The 10,669-nt window shown below is 53.6% G+C and overlaps 1 protein-coding gene across 2 annotated transcripts; it reads right to left on the bottom strand.

Annotated features, from left to right (window-relative positions):
- Nucleotides 1-159: 159 nt before the first annotated feature.
- Nucleotides 160-10,037, bottom strand: KLHDC2 (kelch domain containing 2). Of its 2 annotated transcripts, none has more exons than XM_063399739.1 (14): nucleotides 9,879-10,037; nucleotides 8,346-8,512; nucleotides 7,607-7,686; nucleotides 6,678-6,795; nucleotides 5,629-5,744; nucleotides 4,456-4,537; nucleotides 4,276-4,359; nucleotides 3,300-3,380; nucleotides 3,165-3,223; nucleotides 2,883-2,992; nucleotides 2,379-2,451; nucleotides 1,681-1,768; nucleotides 1,314-1,366; nucleotides 160-925 (listed from the first exon to the last, which is right to left on the bottom strand). In XM_063399739.1, the coding sequence occupies exons 2-14, from the start codon at nucleotides 8,499-8,501 to the stop codon at nucleotides 802-804; spliced, it is 1,224 nt and encodes a 407-aa protein (XP_063255809.1). In that variant the 5' UTR covers nucleotides 8,502-8,512; nucleotides 9,879-10,037; the 3' UTR covers nucleotides 160-801. The 2 variants fall into 2 exon arrangements, with proteins under 2 accessions (XP_063255809.1, XP_063255810.1); XM_063399740.1 differs by lacking the exon at nucleotides 9,879-10,037 and adding an exon at nucleotides 9,668-9,802.
- Between the last annotated feature and the right edge of the window lie 632 nt (nucleotides 10,038-10,669).

Here is a 10,669-nt window from a genome sequence, read left to right on the forward strand (position 1 = left end):
TTCCTGCAGAGGCTCCAGGAGGGCAGTTCCAGGGAGAACGCTGCCCTGGGGAGGGGGGATTGTGCTCCCCCCAGACCCTCCCTGGCTGTGGGGACAGGGAAGGAGCAGGGCTGGGAGTCAGGGTAAACCCCCGGGGTCTCAGGAATTACAGCACAGGAATTGTTCTAGAAGTTAACGTTTTTAATTGTTGTTTGAAGACAGATTAAACCATGATTTCCCCCTTCCCCACAGCAGCACAGCCTGGCCCTGTCCCCCGTGTCCCCACAGGGCTGGGAACAGGCACAAGCACTCTCAGTTACACTCGCAGGGCAGAATATCTGCTACCTAAGGTTCACAATTGAAATTCCACAACATAAAAATTCCAAAAAAACCCAAACTACAGCCAAGCAGAGAGTAGTGGTGCTTTAACATCTCAAGGTTTACAACAGTTTATCGACTGACACTGGGACAACTCCCACATCCTGCTCCTCTGACCTTAAGCATCTGTGGCAGAACTGCAGCCGTGGGCTGAACACCACTAAAGCACCGCTCCGGAGCCCTGGGGGCTCAGCAGTCCCAGCTCCTGTCCCCAGGGACAGCCCCGCTCTGGGGTCAGCCTCACCCCTCGGGGCACAGCCGAAGCTGGGGCCGGGCTCCTCTGGCATTAAATACATTTATTGGAACGTGTCACACACAAAGAGGTTCTCTCTGGGCCATTCACATGCACGGGAGGGCGAGAAGCGACTACCTACACACGGAGGGTGGAGCAGCGGCTTTAATGGGCCACGCACGGAGGGCGGAGCAGCGGCTTTAATGGGCGGCTCAGGAGCCCGAGGTGTTGTTGCTGCCGAAGCGCTGGTTCACGCTGTGCAGCAGGTGCTTGGGCAGGCAGTGCCACGAGCTGGCCAGCATCTCCTTGAAGCAGATCACGGCCTCCAGGCACAGCCTGCAACACACGCTGCTCTCAGCGGGGCCCGGCTGCACAGAGGGGCTGAGGGGAATCCTCCATCCTCAGGCCTGGCTGCTGCTCTGGCAGCGTTTGGTGGGGGTGGAAACGTCCTCCAGTATTTTGGAACATGGAGAGGTCTAATGGTAACCCAGCCCTGCTTGTCTTGGAATCCCAGAATGGTCTGGGTGGGAATTTACCTTAAATCCCGTCCCATTCCACCCTTTTCCATGGCCTGGGACACCTTCCCCCACCCCAGAGTGCTCCCAGGCCTGTCCAGCCTGGTCTGGAACATTTCCAGGGATGAGGGGCAGCCACAGCCACGCCAGGGCCTCCCCATTCCCAGGCCTTTCCTGCTGCCAGCCGAGCTGGAGTTCTGCTCTCTTACCTTACCAGGGATCTCGGCTGGAGGGAGAACACCAGGATTTCGTTACTGTGAGCCTGCAGGGGGGGAGAGACAGAGACACAGAATTGGTGCTGTGGGTGCTCAGCAGGAGCCAGAGCAGCCCAGGCTCACACGGCCACGGGGGCAGGGAAAAAACTTAAAGCTCATCCCATTCCAGCCTGCCCTGGGCAGGGACACGGGAGGAAGCCTTCAGCTTTCCAAGCCTCGAGGCCTCTGCACTGAGGGACTTTGGACAGCAGCAAAGCTTTTCCCCCTCAGGCTCTGTCTGCCCCTCTGTGATCCCCAGGAGATGCTGGAGTGACCCAGCACTGCAGATCCCATGGGAAGGGCAAGCTCACAACGAACTCACAGCTTTGGAATGGGCCAGAAGGTTGTTGGCACAGCCCCCAAAGATGATCACCTCGCCCTCCTCGCTGGCACAGGCCGTGTGCCACAGCCTGGGAACAGAAAGCAGCACTGTTAACGCCAGATCCCAGCCCTGGGAAGAGCCTTCCCCATCCCAGCCAGCCCAAAGGAGAACACCAGGAAGCATCAGGGCTGTAACTCCGGAACCTGGCTCACGTCACTTTCCCAGCCACAGGGAGCAACACTCGAGTTTTCCATGCCACACTCGTGCACCACAGAGGTTTTGGGGCTTTAAATTGTGTCACCACCTCCTGCTTCCTCAGCAGGAAGCCAAGAACAGCCCTGGACAAGCCTGTGGCAGGACCCTGGTGACACCAGCCGTGCCTGCTTGGTGGCAGAGCAGGGACACTGGCTCCAGTCAGCTCTGGTGCTGGCACTGGCAGCTCGGAGTCCTCTGCAGCCAGATCAACCCTAAACCCCAGGATCCAACCCTAAATTCTGTTTCCTGCTGTTTCACGGGTGCCTGCAGCACCTGCCTGTGTGGCCCTCACCCAGAATTGTGAGAGCACACAACAGCCTGCACCTCTGGGACACGGGGAAAAGGAGAGCCTGAGGAGGAACCAGTGTCCTCTCTCTGGCAGCCACCACCAGCAGCTTCCACACCTCTTTTGTATCACATTTCCAGGGAATTGTCTGCCATACCTTGGTTTTTCGGAGTAGTTGTGCTCAAACTGTACCCACTCGTTCTTGCTGATACAATAAATCCAGGCATCACCTGCAAACAAGCAAAATCCCACATAAACACCAGAATTCTGTCAGTTTTATAAATTGCTGCAATATACAAATACTCAGGTGAAGCACATTCTATTTCTGTTCTTAGATAAATCAAATATTTTAGGAAAAACTACAAAACACTGGCTCCTGTTTGACAACAGAGTGTTCAGTGCAACAGAGATTTACGGGTGTGAAGGTGCAGGATTGTAAAGCTGTCGCTAAGTTGAACTTGCACTTTCAGATACATTTTTAGAGCAGGTGAATTGCTGCAAGTTCTGGTGTCTCCACACCCTCAGCAACTCCTGCTCCGTGGAATGAGGAGCTGGAGCACACGGGAGGAATTCAGAAGGGATTCAAAGCAATCTTTCAAGGCCCTGTGCAGAGCTGCCCCAGGGCACAAAGCCAGCACCAAACCCCTCTGGAATGACTCACTCAGGGGCTGCTTGTCCGTGGTGAAGCCTCCGAAGAGGAAGAGGTGATCCGAGGAGATCGGTGTCAGGGAATGCCACGATCGGCCCACGGGGCAGACGCCTTGGGTGAGTCTGGATTGCAACAGAAACACCCCAAATCACCAGCAGGGACAGCAGACCCTGCTGCTCCTTCCTGCCCTGAGGATCTCTCAGATATCTGCAGGACACTGCAGCGACCCGAGGACAGCTTTAATTTCTCTAGACACACAGAACTTTACTCAGTGTCTCGGCTCTGGGCACGCACATTTCGTTCCACTCCCACGTGTCCAGGTTCAGGTAGTAGAAGTCGTTCATTCTGCACTCCTACAACAGAGCAGAGCGGCCTCAAGCCTCGTGCTGAGCTCTGGGTTTAGGCCTGGCTCAGCAGGGCTGGGCTTACCCTGTATCTGCCTCCAAACACGTAGCCCCTGTTCCCCACCGTGGCGCAGGCGTGGGCGGCTCGAGGCGACGGCGTCTTCCCCTGGGGAGGGACAGGGACAGGGACACGGATCGGTCACCAGGGGACAGCACAGGCTCAGCTCAGCCTTGGGGCCAGCAAGGAACAGAGTGAAAAACGCAGCCACTAAATCATCCTGTGTGCAGGCTTGTTTTGTGATGGATGGAGGATCAGAGAACTCATTAAAAATGGGGTTTATTTTTTCCCTCCTGAAGTATATAAATTTTGCTTTTAGCGCAAGGTTCAGCCACAGAAGACAGATTGTAAATGAGACAGTGACATAATAAATCTTTATATTCATAAATCTGCCCAGGGCCAGGTTGGACAGGGCTTGGAGCAGCCTGGGATAGTGGAAGGTGTCCCTGCCTGTGGCAGGGGTGGAACTGGATGAGTTTTAAGGTCCCTTCCCACCCAAACCACTCTGGGATTCCATTAAACACCATTTTTCTTGACTTTCTGAACTACTCGAGACCTGTATGAAGTCATCAGAGCAACTCTTTGGCAATCTGGAGCTCCTTGTCTTGTGTTTCACATCCCCCAAGCCTGTGGCCACACCAGCCCATTTCCCCGTTCCCGAACACTCCTGGGACACTCCAAATGGATTTGCAATTAGCAGTGTTTAATTGTCTCCTGCCCACAATCCAGCAGCCCAGGGACAGGTCCCGACCACCCCTGGCAATGAGGGTGACAGCAAAGCACAAACTCCACTGTCCTGGGCACAGCGCAGCTGAGGCATCAACCACAGCAGGAGACAGCAAAAACACATGAAGACAGATCAAAATAAAAGGCAAACTTCCTCTTTTGGCAGAGAGGATCTGTCTAAATGAATGGCTAAATTCAGTGGAAATGGCTCCAAGAACACTCCTAAATGACATTACTGAGCTGTGACTTAATTAACTGAGAGCAAACCATTAATTACCGTGGTTATAGGCTGGCTCCAAGTGAAAGTTTCAAGGTCCAGAATGTGCACGTGGTCGTTCCACCCTCTAGGAAGACCTGAATTCTTAAAAAAAAAACAAACATAAAGAAGCAATAAGTTTTAACAAGCACTGATTAAACAGCAAAAGTTGAATCAGAAATGGCTTCCAGGGTTACTTACCCAGAAAGAGGTTTCATCGAATTCAAATGTTCCACGTTGCTTTCCTTCAGGAAAATAGCCATAGCCTCCAAAAAATATCAGCCTGGAGGAAAACATGGAGCAAGAGCTGTGAAAAATTCTGCCACATCTGTTATTATAAATATAAATAAACATAAAGGCTGTGCTCAGAACAGCAGGGAAGCTCCTCTGGTTTTCCAGGTGTGGGGCTCTGTGTGTTGCCTCACGATCCTCCCACCCACACTAAATCCCTGGAGCTGTTTCCAGCCCCAGGCTCCCAAGCTTTGCTCCACTTCCAAATCCATGGGGCTGTCAGGGTGTGCAGCCTGGTCCCTGCACTCTGCCCTTTGGAGTTTAAACGGGAATTACCCCCAAGTTTTTGTCTTTGGGGTTTAGCCTGTATTAGGGACTGGCATGGCTTTGCCAGAAATTCCTGTGGGATTATGGAGTGACAGAAAACAACCTGCAGCACCTCATCAACCACCTAATTAACCACCCACAACCGCAGCCCTGCACAGATTCACATCTCAGCTGATCCTATCGGGTCTGGTAATGAGGAGCTCACTCCCCACATCAAGGGCCTGGAAAAGCAGCACTGTGGGCAATTCCACAGAACCCCGGAGTATCCTGGGCTGGAAGGGACACACAGGGATTTTCCCACCTTTCCTGAGTCTCTGCAGCAAATCCCCAGCCTGGGAGCTCCATGGAGCAGCCAAAGCAGCACAAGAGTGAAACTCCAAAATCACTGGAATGGTTTGGGTGGGAAGGGACCTTAAATCCCCCCCAGTGTCACCCCCGCCATGGCAGGGACCCCTCCCACTGTCCCAGGCTGCTCCAGCCCCAGTGTCCAACCTGGCCTTGGGCACTGCCAGGGATCCAGGGGCAGCCACAGCTGCTCTGGCAATTCCAGCCCAGCCAGGAAATCCCAATTCCCAATCTCCCACCCATCCCTGCCCTCTGGCAGTGGGAGCCATTCCCTGTGTCCTGTCCCTCCAGCCCTTGTCCCCAGTCCCTCTCCAGCTCTCCTGGAGCCCCTTCAGGCCCTGGCAGGGGCTCTGAGCTCTCTCTGGAGCCTTCTCCTCTCCAGGGGAACATTCCCAGCCAGCCCCACGGTGACTGCAGGAGGAGGAAGAGGAGGGAGAGCCAAGAGGGAGCAGAGCCCTCCCGGGGCCTCACCTGTTCTTGTGCACCCACACCCCCAGCTTGTCCTTGGACGAGGGGGGCACCCCCTGGCACTCCACTCTCACCCACTGCAGCACTTTGTCCGAGGATCTGGCATTCAACATGTAGAACTGGGAAAACAAAGGGATTTTTAAAACTCACACCATCAGCTTAAAGTCTGCTGTTCAAACAGCAACTTTAAATTAACATGTGTTGGTATAGAAATGGTAATAAATGAAGAGTTCTTTTCCTGGCTGAAAAACAGAGCACTAAGAGTATTTGCAACAAAATATGGGTTCACAAACCCAGACCTCTTTGCAGCCTCAAACACCTTTTACACCACTGACAGGGTTATGGACACTGAGCTTCAGCATCCAGAAGCTGTTGTGGGATACAATGAAGGTGTGTACAAAGCACAGCTGTCTTACAACTAAAAAATGGTTTAAAAGTTTACAAAGTGACATTTTTTACAGTATTACCCCTTCTCTGCTTTTATATAATTGTGCAGGAAGAGAACCAGCTCTGCACTTACATACAAGAACTGCAATGTGAGAATGCCACAGCAGGAAGTGAAGAAACCACACTGTACAAATGAGGTTTGTTTCAAACTGTCTGCAAGAACTCCTTCAAACTCCTTCTGTTTATATTTACATATGAAATACATGATCTTACATTTAGATATATAAACTACATATTTATATAGACCAAAACGATTTATTTTAAACCACACTGCCAGACTATCAGAAAATATCATTAATTAATTCTAGCTGAAGGAGTGGCCAGCGATCTTGGAGGATGTTTCCAACCTAAATGGTTTTGGGATTCTGGGATTACCACAGATTCCAGGGAAGAGAAACCCTTCCAGCCACCCCAGATCAGTTCCTGATGTGATCCAGGCAGCTCTGGTGATTCCCACCGTTTAAAATCAGCACACTCAGAGGCAGGGCACAATCCACTGCTCATTGCACAAGGGCAGCAGCGATGCCAGCCCGGCGTGTCCCTGCAGGCTGGGGAGCTCCCGGGGCACAATCCCCACGGGAAAGGGGCAGAGGGGAATTCCTCACCTTGTTGGTGTTGCCGCGGGCGTGGTGCCCCCCGAAGAGATAAAGCACCCTGTCCACACACACGGCACAGCTGCCAGACATGGACGGGGGAACGTCTCCCTCTGTCTTGCTCTTCTTCCTGCAAAACCAGCCTGGAATGTTGCACCTGCTCCCACTGAACCAGGACCCCTTCATTTGGAGGCTTTTAATGACAACAGCTCTCAGTTCTTCACACCTTTTCAGATGTAACAACTCACAGAACTACTCTGTTACGATGGAGGGCTGGGGAAGAGGCAGTTTAGTTAATACATGGGGTTTTTGGGGGTAGGAATCCCATCTGCCCAGCTCAGGAGTTTGGAACGCTCAGAAGCCTCAGGTAAAGAGGATTCACCTGTGTAAACTGCACGTTTCCACTCTGCTCCTGGATTTTTCCTGTTTGTAAACACCATAACCACAGAGAGGAGATCCCAGCCCGTGCCCAAGGCTGTCCCTGAGCCCAGGGAAGGCCAGGAGCACAGCTGAAATCCCACCTCCTGCAAAGCACTGAGCAGCTTCTTTGGCTGCACCCACCTTTAAAAACAACAACTGCAAAGGCCAAAAACTCAGCAGGGATTCCCTGGCTACCACTGGCCTCAAAAGTGGTACAAACACCATTTCCAGCTGCCCTATCCTATCCCAGGAATCCCAAAACACCTCACATGGTGGTCACACACTCCTATCTGGGCTGCCTGTCCCAGCTGCCTCTCCTACTTCAGCCTGGAAAAACATATTGGATGCTTTCACAGAAAAAACCCCACCAAACTTGAAATATTTTACACATTTCTGCAATAGTTTGATATGTGGGAACAAAGAGATCAGGGAATTCTCTCCCTGCTCAGTCCCCCGTCTGTTTTCCACAGCCAATTTAAGGATTTATCATTTTTTCCCCCCAAATTAATGATTTACTGTACCATCTTCCAGTTTCCATGTTGTAGATCCATATCTCATCCCTAGGCAGGTAGAAGTCATAAAACCCCCGGACCTGGGCATTCTGCAGGACAGGTCAGAGAAGGGAAAGCAGTGTCAGAGGGACGTTTGACACATGGAATTACAGACCCTGGGAATATTTACACTCCCTCTGGGATCACAGCAGGAGCAGTGCCTGTGCCTCCCACACTCCTGTGCTCCCAACCTGCACCCAGAGCAGGAATCAGCCTAATTTAGCACCTGCTGGGGACAATCAGCTCCCAGCAGAGCCAGACCGGGTAAATGGAAGTTAAACCTCTGTTTTACAGCCTGAGCCAGGGAGCAAAATGAGCCAAAAGCTCCTTTTTCATTCCCCCAGCCCCTCCATGATAGGATTTTATTACCGACAATGATTTTGTCACTGAAATGATTTTGTGGTGCTGCACCCCTCCAGCGTGACAACAACAAACCCAGGATCCTTAACACCCAAAACACAGTTGTGCAAATAAAATCACCACTCCCAGGGTGCACAGTGCCAATCAGACAATGCTCCCTTCACCCTTTGCCAGAGGCAAACACCACCCCAAAACCCCCGTGTATCTGCCAAGGTTTAACACCCGCGATTTATTTCAGCGTTGCAAAACCCCCCTGAAGGCCGTGTTACAAATTGCTGGCCGGAGCTGCCGTGTTCCGGGGGAGGAATAATTTCCCAGCGCCAGTCCCGGGGCCGCGGAGGAGCTGTACCTTGTATCCTCCCCAGACGTACATGCAGCGCCCGTCGGTGACCGCCACGTGCCCGCTGCGCTCGGCGGGGCTGTCGTTCTCCAGCTGCTCGAAGCCCTCCTCGGCCGGCGCCGGCAGCTCCTCGTCCGCCGGCAGCTCCTCGTTCTCCTCGGCCATCTCGGGACGTGCTGCTCGCACAGGGACACGGAATTCCCTCAGCTGGAGCAGCCAGGGCAGCGCTGCACAGACCCCCCGGCAATCCCACCCTGCCATCCCTGCCCAAACGCTCCTGGAGCTCTGGCAGCCTCGGGAATGTCACCATTCCCTGGGGAGCCTGGGCAGTGCCAGCACCCTCTGTGGGAAGAACCTTTCCCTGAGATCCAATCCGACCCTCTGACACAGTGTGGGGCTTGGAAAAACAGAGGGAAAAACCAGGAGAAGCCAGACACGGTTGGAGTCAAAAACGCTCCAGGTGGGGACTCCTCAGTGGCGCACGGTTTATAATGGTTTCGGCTGCCAGTGTGACTCAAAGTGCCCGTTTTTAAAAATATTTAAAATCTTATCTATAAATACTTTGATTGATTTGCCCAGAGAAGCTGTGGCTGCCCCTGGATCCCTGGCAGTGTCCAAGGCCAGGCTGGACAGGGCTTGGAGCAGCCTGGGACAGTGGAAGGTGTCTCTCTCTGCCCATGGACAGGATAAGCACTGAGGTCCCTTCCAACCCACACCATTCCACAACGTCAAAGAAAAAAAACAACAAAAAAACAAAACAAAAAACAATCCAAAGGGGAATAAATTTGACAGCTTTGCCTACAACAGCAGCGAACCCTGGAGCTTTCCAGTGTCACCTGTCCTACACAAACCACTCAGAATGCCAAAGCCCGCTGTCCTGGGAAGACAAAGATCCGAGCCCAAATTTGTGCACCCAAAGCCAGGGAAAAGGATCTTAGTGGGATAATCACACCCCGCACTCCAGGGTTGGATATTTTGCCTCTGATATTCCCTTACACTGCCTCCTGAGGGATTTTTTGCTGTTTAATTTTAATCACTCCCGCCACGGAGACGCTGCACCACCTTCGGGGGGTTATCTGTGAGCTTTAATTATGATTTCTAATTTAGATTAGCAAGCCTTGCCCACAGCTCCGTGAAACCTGCCTGCTTCGAGCTAGCGGTGTTTTCACCGCCTGGGAGGAATAACACATATATAATATTTGTATATAATATACACGTATCACATTCTATTATTCGTTTTACCCCTCACACACGCCGGGCCGTGTCCCTTCAGCCATTTCCCCCTCAGCTCCCCGCAGCCCTGCGCGCTGTGCCCAGCGCTCCTCACACACCGCGGCAAGCAGGCGGGGGCTCCTCACGACGCGTTCTTCTGTCGCGACATGCCCGCAGCGCAGGGCGGGCCCGGGGGGCTCCTCACGACACGCTCAACTGTCGCGACATGGCGCCCGCCCGAGCGCTGCCCGGCGCCGTTACCGGCCCGGCCCGAGCCCGCCCCGCGTCCCTCAGAGCCCCCCGAGCCCCCCGGGCCCGCCCCGCTCCTACCGCGGCCCCGGCGCTGCCGCTCCGCCGTCCCTCCCTCAGCCGCGGCCGCGCCGCAACATCCGCCGGGCGGGCGGCACCTTCCGGCGGGGCCGCGCAGGCGCGGGCAGCGCGGAATGAACCGTGAGGGCAGCCGGACCAGCCCGAAATTAACACTGAGAACATCCGGACTGCCCCAAAAATCACCCCGAGGGCAGCCGGACCACCCCGAAATTAACACTGAGAACATCCGAACTGCCCCAAAAATCACCCCGAGGGCAGCCGGACCACCCCGAAATTAACCCTGGGGGCATCTGGACTATGCCAAAAATCATCCCGAGGGCAGCCGGACCACCCCGAAATTAACACTGAGAACATCCGGACTGCCCCAAAAATCACCCCGAGGGCACCTGAACCATTTCGAAATTAACCCTGAGAGCATCCGAACTACCCCAAAAATCACCCCGAGGGCACCTGAACCATTCCGAAATTAACCCTGAGAGCATCCGAACTACCCCAAAAATCACCCCGAGGGCACCTGAATCACCCCGAAATTAACCCTGGGGGCACTGGGCACCCCGAGATCCGCCCTGAGGGCAGCCAGACCACCCCGAAATTAACACTGAGAACATCCGAACTACTCCAAAAATCACCCTGAGGGCACCTGAACCATTCCAAAATTAACCCTGGGGGCATCCGAACTACCCCAAAAATCACCCTAAGGGCACCTGAACCACCCCGAAACTAACCCTGGGGGCATCAGAACCACCCCAAAATTCGCCCTGAGGGCACCTGAACTACCCCGAAATTAACCC

This window comes from Prinia subflava, chromosome 5 (assembly GCF_021018805.1).
Source record: "Prinia subflava isolate CZ2003 ecotype Zambia chromosome 5, Cam_Psub_1.2, whole genome shotgun sequence".
In the NCBI taxonomy this organism is placed as follows: domain Eukaryota; kingdom Metazoa; phylum Chordata; class Aves; order Passeriformes; family Cisticolidae; genus Prinia; species Prinia subflava.

Excerpts from the sequence above, each read along its gene's own strand:
- KLHDC2 (XM_063399739.1), bottom strand. The coding sequence starts at position 8,501 with ATGGCCGAGGAGAACGAGGAGCTGCCGGCGGACGAGGAGCTGCCGGCG. Across the intron at positions 3,381-4,275 it reads GGAGCCAGCCTATAACCACG|GGGAAGACGCCGTCGCCTCG; the intron begins GTAATTAATGGT and ends GTCCCTCCCCAG. Across the intron at positions 926-1,313 it reads CAGCCGAGATCCCTGGTAAG|GCTGTGCCTGGAGGCCGTGA; the intron begins GTAAGAGAGCAG and ends CGTGTGTTGCAG.